General features: G+C 42.7%; 1 protein-coding gene across 1 annotated transcript in view; it reads left to right on the top strand.

Annotated features, from left to right (window-relative positions):
- The window catches only part of VSNL1 (visinin like 1), a 120920-nt gene extending 119187 nt beyond the window's left edge, over positions 1–1733 (top strand). The window contains exon 4 of the mRNA XM_027556025.1: positions 770–1733. Within this exon, the coding sequence (XP_027411826.1) occupies positions 770–967 (198 nt within the window). The 3' untranslated portion in view covers positions 968–1733. The remainder of the gene's footprint in view (positions 1–769) is intronic.
- Positions 1734–14588: the final 12855 nt, after the last annotated feature.

The raw sequence follows: 14588 nt of genomic DNA, 5'->3' as shown, positions 1-14588 counted from the left end.
GCACTTTTTTGGACATTTATCTATGTTGTAGCATCTGTCAGTATTTCATTCCTTTCTGTTGCTAAAATCATATTCAATTGTACAGATGCATCGTATTTTATTTATCTCTTTGCCAGTTGAGTATTTGTGCTGTTTCACTTCAGGGCTATTATTGAAAATGCTGCTATATGTTTACCTACAAGTCTTTGTGTAGATGAGCATTTTAAGGCACTTTCCTAAGAATGAAACTCGTTTCTACCTTTCATTTCCATTTTGAGAATTACATGTGTGCAGTTTAATGGAAAATGGAATCATCTTACTCTGTTCTTTCACTCATGAAGATAGTCCCTGACTCGCAGATCCCTCTCAGCTAACTTCTTTCAGGGCTTAATTTTACTGGTGCCCCTCGCTTGCTTTCTTGACAGATTGTAAGTCCCTTATCAGTTAGGATCAGATTACGGTCCATTTCATCTGGGACCACTTCATCTTTTCCTAGATCTCCAAGGAGTAGAGCTTGTTGATTACCATCTGACCTCAAACTCAGAAGTTTCCAAACTGAGCTCATCATTTTCGTCATTCTTGGTCTCACCACAACTCTTTTCACTCACTTCCTCCAGCCCGAAAAATTAGGAGTCATGAAATTCTTCTCTATCCCGTTAGTCATGAGACTCACACCGATTTGATTACACCACTCTCTTATTTAAAAGCGTTTAAGGAGTCCTTTGAAGTAAATTTAAATTCTTTACCCCATCCGAGGTGAACTTTATGATCTATTTCTTGTCTTCCCAAGGCTATCTACAAAATGGTGGGCACAGTGATCATGATGAAAATGAATGAGGATGGCCTCACGCCCGAGCAACGAGTAGACAAGATTTTCAGCAAGATGGATAAGAACAAAGATGACCAGATTACACTGGATGAATTCAAAGAAGCTGCCAAGAGCGACCCTTCCATTGTACTACTTCTGCAGTGCGACATTCAGAAATGAGCGGAGGTCAATGCTATGGACTGCACAAGAGTATCAATGTTCCATTCAGTCTGCAGCTATTAACACACACACACACACACACACAGATATTGCTTGGACTACCTATAAATGGACTTGCTTCTTGTGTTTGAAACACTTGTGTGCATGAGAATGTCATTTGCTAATGAATTTTAAAAAACATATATTCTAAAACAGACAACCTGCCACAATGTGATATGTGTAATATCATTTCATAAAAAACCTTCCTCCTCCAAAGCCTGGGCAGAAATGTGCTGCAAAGAGTTCTATGATTTCTTGTTCATGTTTTGCTAATGCTTGTGTCTCCTTGATTACATAATGTTAGTAGCACTGAGACCCCCATGGTAATGTAACTGAATTTTAAGCTGTGTCACCATTCTCCTGTAAAATAGTACTAGACAGACACACTGAGGAGATCTTGACTCCTCTGTATGGTCCACACACAAGAGCTTGTATTATCAGTGAATATAAATGTATGACATTTGCATGCCTTTTAGGTTTGCCTTAATTCTTACCTCATTTGCACCCTATCAACCTGGAAAGAGCTGTGTTGGAATTAATGCAGTATAAACCTTACAAACTCTGCTAAATGACTCATAAATATATCTATAATATGCATATACTCAAAGATATTATTTATTGAAAGTAAAAAAAAAGATGGATGTGTATTGATTTCTGCTTGAATTTTCAAAGGCTTCCAAAGAGGTGGCAATAGATGTCCCAAATAAATTTATAACATTTGACTTTTCCCCTCAGTTCTTATTTCATAATTTTAAATTGGAAACAGATGTTTCATGATCATCCAGGGTCGGTAGCAACAAACGTACTAAATTTCCCTTTGAACACACAACTTGGGAATTCAAAGACGTAGTGACAACCAACGGGGAAAAAGTGACTTCTCAATACTTCATCCTGGCCCTCAGAAGAGGGAAAATTAATATGGCATGTCAAGTTTAAATAAAACATAAAACTTGCTCATTCTCAAAAACTGCTCACTATATGACAATACATGCTATCTCAGTGTGACTGTGTGTTATGTTTTACACAACACACTGAGTGAGAAGCGTCCTGCTGGCAGAAAAGGGGCCTTCTGTCTTGCCAAATCATAAACGTACTCGTGGTTTTAAAGATGGAACAAAATCCTGACCGTTTTGAGCTTGAGGAAGGAAGGCAGAGATTCCATGAAGAGCCCTAGGGGCAGGTTTGCATTTTCAGAGCAAGCGTGGATGAGACCGGTTTCTTTCTCCAGGACCATCCAGTAGAACTTGCTGGGATGGTGGAAACTTCTGCACTGGTTGTGTGTGACTTTGGAGCACTTCAAGTTCAGCTAATATGACTGGCAAACTGAATTTTTCATTTTAATTAATTTGCATTTAATTTGCCCCATGTAGCAAGTTGTCATCGTATCAGACAGTACAGTGCTAAACTGTTCACTTTTTATGGACTGCCTTTTTTCCTAAATATTCGTCCCTTGTCTGTCTGAGGATCCTTAAGTGAGACCTGAGACCAGGACCTGACGATTCCATTCATCTATTCAGCAAGAAGATGGGAGTGAGCAAAACTCCCCACAAACTCTCAGGAGACCGGTGGTACCTGAAACCCTGCCAGACCACACTTCCACCCCCAGAAAGAACAGTCCCAAGGGCTCATAGGACTTCCGGGTGCCCTTAACCCTGTACTTGGTGAGTCCAGAGTGGAGGCAGGAGAAGATGGGGTCATTCAGAGCCCCCAGTACTCTCTCCTCTGATTGAGGGTGGTGTGGAGGTGGAGGGTCGAGGAACTGGGAAGACACCTTAGAAAGGCACTTGGTGAAATCAAGCTCGAGTTAATGAATTCTTAGCAAATTTTGACTGATCACCTATAACGCCCCCAACACCATTCTTCTAGGGAGAGAAAGACAGTAACCACATACACTCCAATTGTAAGAACTCTGAAGAAAAGCACAAGAGGTGAAGACAGATGGAAAACGATGGGATGCAGCAGTGGTGTTTGCTCTAAGCTGGTTAGGTGACACTGATGTAAGACCCAAGCGACGGAAGTGAGCCACATGGGTATTTGGGGAAACAAACTCTCCAGGGTCTTCCTTGGTGGTCTAGCAGTTAAGACTCAACATTTCCACCATAGGGGCATGGGTTTGATCCCTGCTCAGGGAGCTAAGATCCCGCATGGAACTAAGATCCCCCATGCCCCTTGGTGCAGCCAAACAAACAAGAACAAGAACAAAACACACCCTCCAGCAGACTCGGTTCAGTTCGGTTCAGTCTCTCAGTCGTGTCTGACTCTTTGCGACCCCGTGGACTGCAGCACACCAGGCCTCCCTGTCCATCACCAACTCCTGGATTTTACTCAAACTCATGTCCATCAAGCCAGTGATGCCATCCAACCATCTCATTCTCTGTTGTCCCCTTCTCCTCCCGCCCTCAATCTTTCCCACCATCAGGTTCTTTTCAAATGAGTGAGTTCTTCGCATCAGGGGGCCAAAGGACTGGAGTTTCAGCCTTAGCATCAGTCCTTCCAATGAATATTCAGGACTGATTTCCTTAAGGATTGACTGGTTAGATCTTCTTGCAGTCCAAGGGACTCTCAAGAGTCTTCTCCAACACCACAGTTCAAAAGCATCAATTCTTCAGCACTCAGCTTTCTTTAAAGTCCAACTCTCACATCCATATGTGACTACAGGAAAAACCATAGCTTTGTCTAGACGGACCTTTGTTGGCAAAGTAATGTCTCTGCTTTTTAATATGCTGTCTAGGTTGGTCATAACTTTTCTTCCAAGGAGCAAGTGTCTTTTAATTTCATGGCTGCAGTCACCATCTGCAGTGATTTTGGAGCCCAAAAGAATAAAGTCTGCCACTGTTTCCACTGTTTCCCCATCTATTTGCCATGAAATGATGGGACCAGATGCCATGATCTTATTTTCCCAGCAGACTCACTGGGAAATAAATAAAATGTAGAAATTGGGCCAGCAAATGAACATCTTATTTGTTTTAGTCCTCACTGCTGTACTAGAGTAGACTGTTGCAGAGGGCTGAGAGCAGTCTGGCAGTATTGGTTAGAATAAGTGCACATATGCCCTCTGACCCAGCATCCCCACTCCTGGGTATGTTGCCCAAGATGCTTTCACAGGGGTCTGTATGGGGACTTTTCCCAGCATGTCTATGACAACTCTGTTTCTGGTGTGGGGACTGGAGGCGACTAGTGGTTCGTGACTAGAAGACTAGGTAAGTAAGATGTGGTGCATTCACCCTATGGCCTACTTACCTTCAGCTGGGAGCCGACGCCCACACATGGGTTTTAACAATGCTGAAAGGGAGAAAGAGCAACAGTGAAACCTGTTGCACAGTATAATACATACAAATGAAGCATGCATTCTCACAAAAGAACACTAAAGACACATAAAATAAAAGGAAATATCACATTAGAGTTGAGGGGTGTACCACAACATTTTATCCTCTCCAAGCGGTGATGGCTTAAAATAGAAATCATCATCTTAATATTCCTCACAGCTACTGTGGGTCGGGAATTTGAGAAGGTTCACCTGAATGTTTCTGGTTGGGGGTTGCTCATGCAGTTGCAGTCACATGATAGTTTGAGCTGAAACAGGTCCCTGGAGCAGCCTGGAGTGGAGAGGGCATCTCTCCCCCTCCAACCTCAGAGCATCTCCACACAGGCTAGTTTGTGCTTCCTCACAGCATGGTGACCTCACAGCAGCCATAGTACTTACCTGGTGGGTCAGATCTCCACCACAGGCATTCCTGCAAAGAAACTGGAAGTTTCATAGTCTTTTCTGCTGCTGCGTAGTCGCTTCAGTCGTGTCCGACTCTGTGTGACCCCATAGACGGCAGCCCACTAGGCTCCCCTGTCCCTGGGATTCTCCAGGCAAGAACACTGGAGTCTTTTCTGACCTAGCCTCAATTGTCATGAAGTAGCACTTCCATGGCTTTCCACTGATTACAGGAAAGTCACAAACCTAGCCCATAATCAAGAGGGAAATTAGATTCCATGTCTTTCTTAATGGGTTTTTAAAAGTTTCTAGAAGAACAGGAGCAATGTTGTTGCCACCCGTTTTGGAAAACCATTGGCCACAGTCTGCCCTGTAGCCACGATCCATCTCTTCCACCTTCAAAATGCATTCACCTGCTCCCAAGTAACGACAAAAGTCTCATCCCCTTACGACTTCAGGGTTGGGCTTGAAGCCCCAGATCTCATCATCTAAAGGCTCCTCAGTGTTGGTTCATCAGATGTAGCACATTGAGATCATTCTTTTAAATCCAAAGGCCTGTGGACAACCAATAGGTAATTATCGCCCCCTTTCCCACCTGCCTTACACAACATAGAATGTTGGGATGGGGAAGCATAGTCAAAGCTATGGTTTTTCCAGTGGTCATGTATACATGTGAGAGTTGGACTTTAAAGAAAGCTGAGTGCTGAAGAATTGATGCATTTGAACTGTTGTGTTGGAGAAGACTCTTGAAAGTCCCTTGGACTGCAAGGAGATCCAACCAGTCCACCCTAAAGGAAATCAGTCCTGAATATTCTTTGGAAGGACTGATGCTGAAGCTGAAACTCCAATCCTTTGGCCACCTGATGGGAAGAACTGACTTATTTGAAAAGACCCTTATGCTGGGAAAGATTGAGGGCAGGAGGAGAAGGGAACAACAGAGGATGAGATGGTTGGATGGCATCACCAACTCAATGGACATGAGTTTGAGTAAGCTCTGAGAGTTGGTGATGGATAGGGAAGCCTTTCGTGTTGTAGTCCATGGGGTCATAAAGAGTCGGACACGACTGAGCAACTGAACTGAATTGAAGCAAAACTACAGTAGAGACACACTTTGAGAAAAGGGGAAACTGGAAAGCTTGAGGTAGTCTCTGGTCCATAGCAGTTCTGACATCCAGCTAGGGACATCTTGTAAATTCCTTGATTAAGGCTCAGTCCTACTTTCTGCTGGTTGTTCTCCGTGGCTTTTGGCTCTGCCTTTTGTGTTCTTGTTTCTACCTTCTGAGTTAGCCTTCCTTTTTCATAAAAAAGTAGCCTGTTTATAGCTGAGTGGTTTCTCTGCTTACTGCCTGCCCATAAGGTTTCAGGAGTACAAAAACTTGTTTTCATTTTTGTACTGTCTCTTTCAGTCTAAGCTGATACAATTCTTTAAAGAAAAATCTTATAGTTTTTTTATGGATCAGTTTACAAAGTCCTATGAGAGGGGACTGGAATGCAAAAGTAGGAAGTCAAGAGATACCTGGAGTAACAGGCAAATTTGGCCTTGGAGTACAAAACAAAGCAGGTCAAAGGTTAACAGTTTTGCCAAGAGAACACACTGGTCATAGCAAACACCCACTTCCAACAACACAAGAGAAGACTCTACACATGGACATCACCTGATGGTCAATACCAAAATCAGATTGATTATATTCTTTTCAGCCAAAGATGGAAAAGGTCTATACAGTCAGCAAAAACAAGACTGGAAGCTGACTGTGGCTCAGATCATGAACTCCTTATTGCCAAATTCAGACTTAAATTGAAGAAAGCAGGGAAAAGCACTAGACCATTCAGTGTGACCTAAATCAAATCCCTTATGATTATACAGTGGAAGTGAGAAATAGATTTAAGGGCCTAGATCTGATAGAGTGTCTGAAGAACTATGGGCAGAGGTTTGTAACACTGTACAAGAGGCAGTGATCAAGACCATCCCCAAGAAAAAGAAATGGAAAAAGGCAAAATGGTTGTCTGACGAGGCCTTACAAATAGCTGTGAAAAGAAGAGAAGCTAAAGGCAAAGGAGAAAAGGAAAAATATGCCCATTTGAATGCAGAGTTCCAAAGAATAGTAAGGAGATATAAGAAAGCCTTCCTCAGTGATCAGTTCAAAGCAATAGAAGAAAACAACAGAATGGGAAAGACTAGAGATCTCTTCAAGAAAATTAGAGATACCAAGGGAACATTTCATGCAAAAATGAGCACAATAAAGGACAGAAATGGTATGGACCTAACAGAAGCAGAAGATATTAAGAAGAGGTGGCAAGAATACACAGAAGAACTGTACAAAAAACATCTTCATAACCCAGATAACCACGATGGTGTGATCAGTCAGCTAGAGCCAGACATCCTGGAATGGGAAGTCAAGTGGGCCTTAGGAAGCATTACTACGAACAAAGCTAGTGAAGGCGATAGAATTCCAGTTGAGCTATTTCAAATCCTAAAAGATGATGCTGTGAAAGTACTGCAGTCAATATACCAGCAAATCTGGAAAACTCAGCAGAGGCCACAGGACTGGAAAAGGTCAGCTTTCATTACAATCCCAAAGAAAGGCAATGCCAAAGAATGTTCAAACTACTGCACAATTGTACTCATCTCACACACTAGCAAAGTAATGCTCAAAATTCTCCAAGCCAGGCTTCAACAGTACATGAACCATCAATTTCCAGATGTTCAAGCTGGATTTAGAAAAGGGAGAAAAACCAGAGATCAAATTGCCAACATCTGCTGGATTGCTGGATCATGGGGAAAGAAAGAGAGTTCCAGAAAAAACATCTACTTTTGCTTTATTGACTACTCCATTTGACTGTGTGGATCACAATAAACTGAAAAATTCTTAAAGAGATGGGAATACCAGACTGACCTGCCTCCTAAGAAATCTGTATGCAGGTCAAGAAGCAACAGTTAGAACTAGACATGGAACAAAAGACTGGTTCCAAATAGGGAAAAGAGTATGTAAAAGGCTGTATACTGTCACTCTGCTTATTTAACTTATATGCAGAGTACATCGTGTGATATGCCAGGTGGGATGAATCACAAGCTGGAATCAAGATTGCTGGGAGAAATATCAATAACCTCAGATATGCAGCTGACACCACCCTTATGGCAGAAAGCAAGGAAGAACTAAAGAGCCTCTTGATGAAAGTGAAAGAGGAGAGTGAAAAATTTGGCTTAAAACTCAACATTCAGAAAACTAAGATCATGGCATCCAGTCCCATCACTTCATGGCAAATACATGGGGAAACAATGGAAACAGTGACTTTATTTTTGGGGGCTCCAAAATCACTGCAGATGGAGACTGCAGCCATGAAATTAAAAGACACTTTCTCCTTGGCAAAGTTATGACCAACCTAGACAGCATATTAAAAAGCAGAGACATTACTTTGCCAACAAAGGTCCGTCTAGTCAAAGCTATGGTTTTTCCAGTAGTCATGTATGGATGTCAGAGTTGGGCTATAAAGAAAGCTGAGCACCGAAGAATGGATGCTTTTGAACTGTGGTGTTGGAGAAGACTCTTGAGAGCCCCTTGGACTGCAAGGAGATCCAACCAGTCCATTCTAAAGGAGGTCAGTCCTGAATATTCACTGGAAGGACTGATGCTGAAGCTGAAACTCCAATACTTTGGCCATCTGATTCAAAGAACCAACTCATTTAAAAGACCCTGATGCTGGGAAAGATAGAAGGTGGGAGGAGAAGGGGATGACAGAGGATGACATCACCGATGCAATGGACAGGAATTTGAGTAGGCTTCGGGAGCTGGTGATGGACATGGAAGCCTGGTGTGCTGGAGTCCATGGGGTCGTAGAGTTGGACACGACTAAGTGACTGAACTGAACTTATAAAACCCATGCTATTAGCAAGGGTCCATTGTGTGATTGCTTGGGAACAACACCCCTGATATTCTTAACTATGGTTTAATGAAGAGCACCCAAAAGTCAAACCCTCAGAAAAAGGGGTCTTTTATCTGTCTGAAAAGGTCTAAAAGCCCTGCCTTAAGTCTTTCTGAGGTCCTAAGCAAGGGTCTTACAGTGTTCTACCCTGGATTTTATTTTGCACGGAAGCCTCTCCATAGTGTAAAAATTAGTTGTCATCTGGGAGAGGGTGGAAATAAAAACTAGTCCTGGCTCCTTATATGTAACTGCTGACCTTTTAGTTCATCTCTCCTCTCTCATGTTTTGTCATAGGCAGCAAGAAACCAGAAGTAACTTTTCACATTCTACCTACACGTCTCTTCAGCTAGATCACCAGTGGATTAGGTACATTTCCTACTTTCCATGTTATTAGTACCACGGCATCAGCTATGCCAACTTTCCATCAGTACATAACAAGGGTCCCCTTTTCACTCCTGCTTCCAATGGCATTTCCCTCTTTTAGCTCTCACCAAGAGCATCCTTGAAATGCTTTATTTTCTAACACTCTCCCCAAGGCCCTTTTAAGCTTCCATGAGCATCTTCCTCTAGGTCCTTTCAATTTATGTGCTTGTGAATCTAAACTTCAAGGTCCTTCCAACCAGTGCCATATGGTTTAAATTCATTTTTATTTGGTTTTTCCTTTTCTCAGATGCCAAAATCTGCTTGTTACTAATACTATGTGACAAATCCCCCCAAAACTTAATGGCTTGAAACAATAACTACTGTATTATCTCCCATGGTTGTTTGGCCAGGGTGTCAGGAAGGACTCCGTTGGGCAGTTCTGGCTTGGAGATCTCATGCAGATGGACAGAGACGGGGGGTTTGGTGGCGCTGGAGCAGCTGAGGGTGGCTGGGCACTTCTCTTCATGTAGTTCCAGGGCTTCTCCAAGTGGTTTTCCAACACAGGCTAGTCTCGTTCAGGCTGCCTCATGGAGTGGCAGCCTCAGGGAAGTCAGACTGCTTCCATGGAGGCACAGTGATCTGGCATGAATGTTCTAGAGACCAAGGTGGGACTTCTCTTTCTTTTCATTGCGTTTTCTGACTGAGCCACCGAAGTCAACACATTTTTACATACTGTCATTCTAGTGGTTATAAGTGACATACAAATCTGTAAGAAGGGAATTAGACTCTACAAAGCAAGGTTTTGGAAGATGACGGAAGGGATCTCTTGTGTGGTCATCTTTAAAAAATATAATCTACCTCAGGGAATGAAGAAAGGAGGTAGAAGGAAATAAGTATTGCATGGACCAGAGCTGAAGGTGAGCCATGACAATTTCTGGAATCAAGTTCCATTTAAGCACGTGTGTGTGCACGCACGCACACACACACACACACTCAGTGACAAGGATGCTCAGGAACCTGTGTCCCTCACAGAACAATCACACACACAGCCCTCAGTGACAAGGATGCTCAGGAACCTGTGTCCCTCCCAGTGTGTGTTCGTGCGTGCGCTCACACACACACACACACAGAACTCAGTGACAAGGATGCTCAGGAACCTGTGCCCCTCCCAGCCTCAGTGGTCCCTTGAGAAAGGAGAAGTTATGGGCATCCTCTCATCATTCAGTGGCCTACGTTCTCTGTTTCAGCTTACACTCAGCTATTTTGATTACCCCGTCAACTGGCTCTTTAACTCCTGCTGTCCTGAAAAGAAAATGCTTCCAAATGTCTTACTTTTATGCTAACTTGAACTCTTTCATTAGTTTGAAATACTAAGTTTACATATTTTCTCTTGTATTACTTCATTTTTCTTGAATAGCTATAAAACTATTTCTAAAAAGGACTCATATTGTTTTAAGGCTTCATCTTCCCTGTAGTTCCTTCCTTCAGGATCACAGTCTCTAGATGAATAATATGAACAACTTTCTTAAAGAAGCCAGATGATTAAAAAAAAGAAAAAAAAAGAAGCCAGATGATTATTTCCTCTACACTGTCAGAAACCATGTCAGGAAGTAAAACACACGCTTCAGCAGACGTCTTCAGAGAGCCTTACCTCACCGGATGTGTAGGGGTTTAGTGAGAAAATGATAGTCAATTAGCTTCTAAATAAAATGACACAGTTCCCATAGGGCCTTTTGTGTAAGCAATTCAGTTTCCCAAATATCTTGGGCATGCAATTTGGGTTCTTCCCAGCATTTTGCAGCAAAATATAGATCTCTAGACTCTTACCTTATGCTATCATTTCCCAAGTTCTTACATTTATCAACGTACAGTAACCCATCAAATACCCAATTAACTAAATGACTGTCTCAAACGCCACTGCCTGCTCAAATCAGAGCCAGTCTACATCTCCCCACCAGCTGTCCATTTTTCTCCCCCTACTCCACATCTTCCCTAGCTCTATGAATGACTCCATCACTCATCCAGGTTTTTAGATCCCAGACTCCCAGCCAATGATCCTTGGTTCTTCTCACAACTCTACACTACAGCTGACCCTTGAACAGTACAGATTTGAACTGTGTGGGCCCACTTATCGGTGGATCTTTTCAATAGTAAATACTGAAAGGAAATGGCAGCCCACTCGTGTTCTTGCATGGGAAATCCCATGGACAGAGGAGCCTGGTGGGCTACAGTCCACGACGATGCAGTTGTACACAACTCAGTGACTAAACAACAGTGCTTTCCAAACCATGATGCCAGGGGTAGAAATGTGTATGTGGAGGGCTGATGATAAACTACGATTTTTGACTGCCTTTAACTGCCGTGTTAAGTGAAGTCAAGTGGGCCTTAGAAAGCATCACTATGAACAAAGCTAGTGGAGGTGACGGAATTCCAGTTGAGCTATTTCAAATCCTGAAAGATGATGCTGTGAAAGTGCTGCACCCAACATGCCAGCAAATTTGGAAAACTCAGCAGTGGCCCCAGGATTGGAAAAGGTCAGTTTTCATTCCAATCCCAAAGAAAGGCAATGCCAAAGAATGCTCAAACTACTGCACAATTGCACTCATCTCACACGCTAGTAAAGTAATGCTCAAAATTCTCCAAGCCAGGCTTCAGCAATACGTGAACGGTGAACTTCCAGATGTTCAAGCTGGTTTTAGAAAAGGCAGAGGAACCAAAGATCAAATTGCCAACATCCGCTGGATCAAAAAAGCAAGAGTTCCAGAAAAACATCTATTTCTGCTTTATTGACTATGCCAAAGACTTTGACTGTGTGGATCACAATAAACTGTGGAAAATTCTGAAAGAGATGGGAATACCAGACCACCTGACCTGCCTCTTGAGAAACCTATATGCAGGTCAGGAAGCAACAGTTAGAACTGGACATGGAACAACAGACTGGTTCCAAATAGGAAAAGGAGTACATCAAGGCTGTATATTGTCACCCTGCTTATTTAACTTCTATGCAGAGTACATCATGAGAAACGCTGGGCTGGAGGAAGTACAAGCTGGAATCAAGATTGCCGGGATAAATATCAATAACCTCAGATATGTAGATGACACCACCCTTATGGCAGAAAGTGAAGAGGAACTAAAGAGCCTCTTGATGAAAATGAAAGAGGAGAGTGAAAAAGTTGGCTTAAAGCTCAACATTCAGAAAATGAAGATCATGGCATCTGGTCCCATCACTTGATGGGAAATAGATGGGGAAACAGTGGAAACAGTGTCAGACTTTATTTTTCTGGGCTCCAAAATCACTGCAGATGGTGACTGCAGCCATGAAATTAAGACACTTACTCCTTGGAAGGAAAGTTATGACCTAGAACCTAGATGGCATATTCAAAAGCAGAGACATTACCAACCAAGGTCCATCCAGTCAAGGCTATGGTTTTTCCTGTGGTCATGTATGGATGCGAGAGTTGGACTGTGAAGAAAGCTGAGCTCTGAAGAATTGATGCTTTTGAACTGTGGTGTTGGAGAAGACTCTTGAGAGTCCCTTGGACTGCAAGGAGATCCAACCAGTCCATTCTAAAGAAGATCAGCTCTGGGTGTTTTTTGGAAGGGCTGATGCTGAAGCTGAAACTCCAGTACTTTGGCCACCTCATGCGAAGAGTTGACTCATTGGAAAAGACTCTGATGCTGGGAGGGATTGGGGGCAGGGGGAGAAGGGGACGACAGAGGATGAGATGGCTGGATGGCATCACTGACTCGATGGACGTTGAGTCTGAGTGAACTCCGGGAGTTGGTGATGGACAGAGAGGCCTGGCGTGCTGCAATTGATGGGGTCACAGAGAGTTGGACACGACTGAGCGACTGAACTGAACTCCCGCATTGTTCAAGGGTCAACAGTATTCTCATGAGCAAGTCCCACTGCCTCTGAACTTCAAATCCGAATGCTTCTATCCTCATTATCTGGTCCAAGTCACCCCTGTGACCTCTCACCTGGATCATGGCAGAAGCCTCCAGATTGTTTGCTCTTTCCATGTTGGCCCAAACTCCTAACTCCTTCTAACTCCTGTCATAGGTGGAGAGATTCTTTGAAAATGACCTCCAGACTAGGTCTGAAAACCTGCCCAGGACCTCAAACCATATTACTTGTCTGCCTATGAACTTCATTCCTTACACTCACCAAGTTCTGGCCTTGAGATCTTGAAACGTGAAGTTCATTCTCGCACTAAGTAAGGCCTTTGCACTCATCTTCGCCTCGAAGTGTCAACCCTACATCCATCTTTCCATGGCTCTTCTCTTACTTCAGACCTCTGCTTAAATATCAGCTTCTGCCAAGTCTTTTCCTAACACTCCATCCAAAACACCTCTCCTCTCCGTCTTAACTCCTTACCCTATTATTATTCATAGCAATGACCATACCCTGAAATAACATGTGGTACTGTTTCTCTAGCTAGACTTTAAGCTCCATGAAGGTAGATTTTGTATTACAGTAGGATTACCAGTGCTTAAAATAGTCCCTAGCACATGGTATTGATATTATATAAAATTAAGAAAATTTCATTTGCCAACTCAAAGAAACAACTAATTTATATTCACTCTTTAAAGAACAAAACTCCTTAAAGATAATAACAAAAAAATATTTTGATATACCTTCAAGCCCACAGGTACTTAGTTCAAAATCATGAAATATCAGTAACTTTTAGAGCTACAAGTTTCAAACCTATTCTGAAAATCTGAGTGATGCAAAGTACAGACCTCTATGTAGATGCATAAAGTAAAAAATCTAACCAGATAACTATTGACTCAGGACATAATTTGTACCACATGTAATTCGTATTCAGGAAATTTTCTAATCAGGCACTCTGGATCACTTGATGTTCATCACAGTCAGCAACAATTCTGATCCAGGTTTTGAGTTACAGGCAATACTTTCTTAGGCAGAACTCCAAATAAAAATTTAGATCTCCATATAAAACATGTAGATCTCCACATAAAACAGCCTAGACATTTTGAAGACATGCAAAAAGGCATCAGGTGATGGGAAGAAGGGAGAAGGGAAAATACTTAAGAATGTGATCCCTGAATCTCTAGGACTGATCATCAGTATGAGAAACACTATTACTTACATCTTGGTTTACTTGAGAATGATTTTAATCATAGCTCAGTTGGTAAAGAATCCACCTGCAATGCAGGAGACTGCAGTTCAATTCCTGGGTTGGGAAGATCTGCTGGAGAAGGGATAGGTTATCTACTCCAGTATTCTTGGGCTTCCCTTGTGGCTCAGCTGGTAAGGAATCCGACTGCAATGTGGGTGACCTGGGTTCGATCCCTGGGTTGGGAAGATCCCCTGGAGAAGGGAAAGGCTACCCACTCGGGTATTCTGGCTTGGAGAATTCCATGGACTGTACAGTCCATGGCCTCACAGAGTTGGACACAACTGAGCAACTTTCACCCCAAAATTCTGAGAAGGTAGGATTTAAAAGCCCAAGGAAGCATTTCTTCCTTGTTTCCCAAGACTTTATGACTCGGTTCAGTCATAGGTGCCCTGATGATAAATCAGGAGTGGAAGAGTCATCTGTATGAGGCATTCAAGTCAGTATTCACAAA

The sequence above is a fragment of the Bos indicus x Bos taurus genome, chromosome 11 (assembly GCF_003369695.1).
Source record: "Bos indicus x Bos taurus breed Angus x Brahman F1 hybrid chromosome 11, Bos_hybrid_MaternalHap_v2.0, whole genome shotgun sequence".
Lineage (NCBI taxonomy): Eukaryota > Metazoa > Chordata > Mammalia > Artiodactyla > Bovidae > Bos > Bos indicus x Bos taurus.
This window is presented reverse-complemented; position numbering and strand designations above follow the sequence as displayed.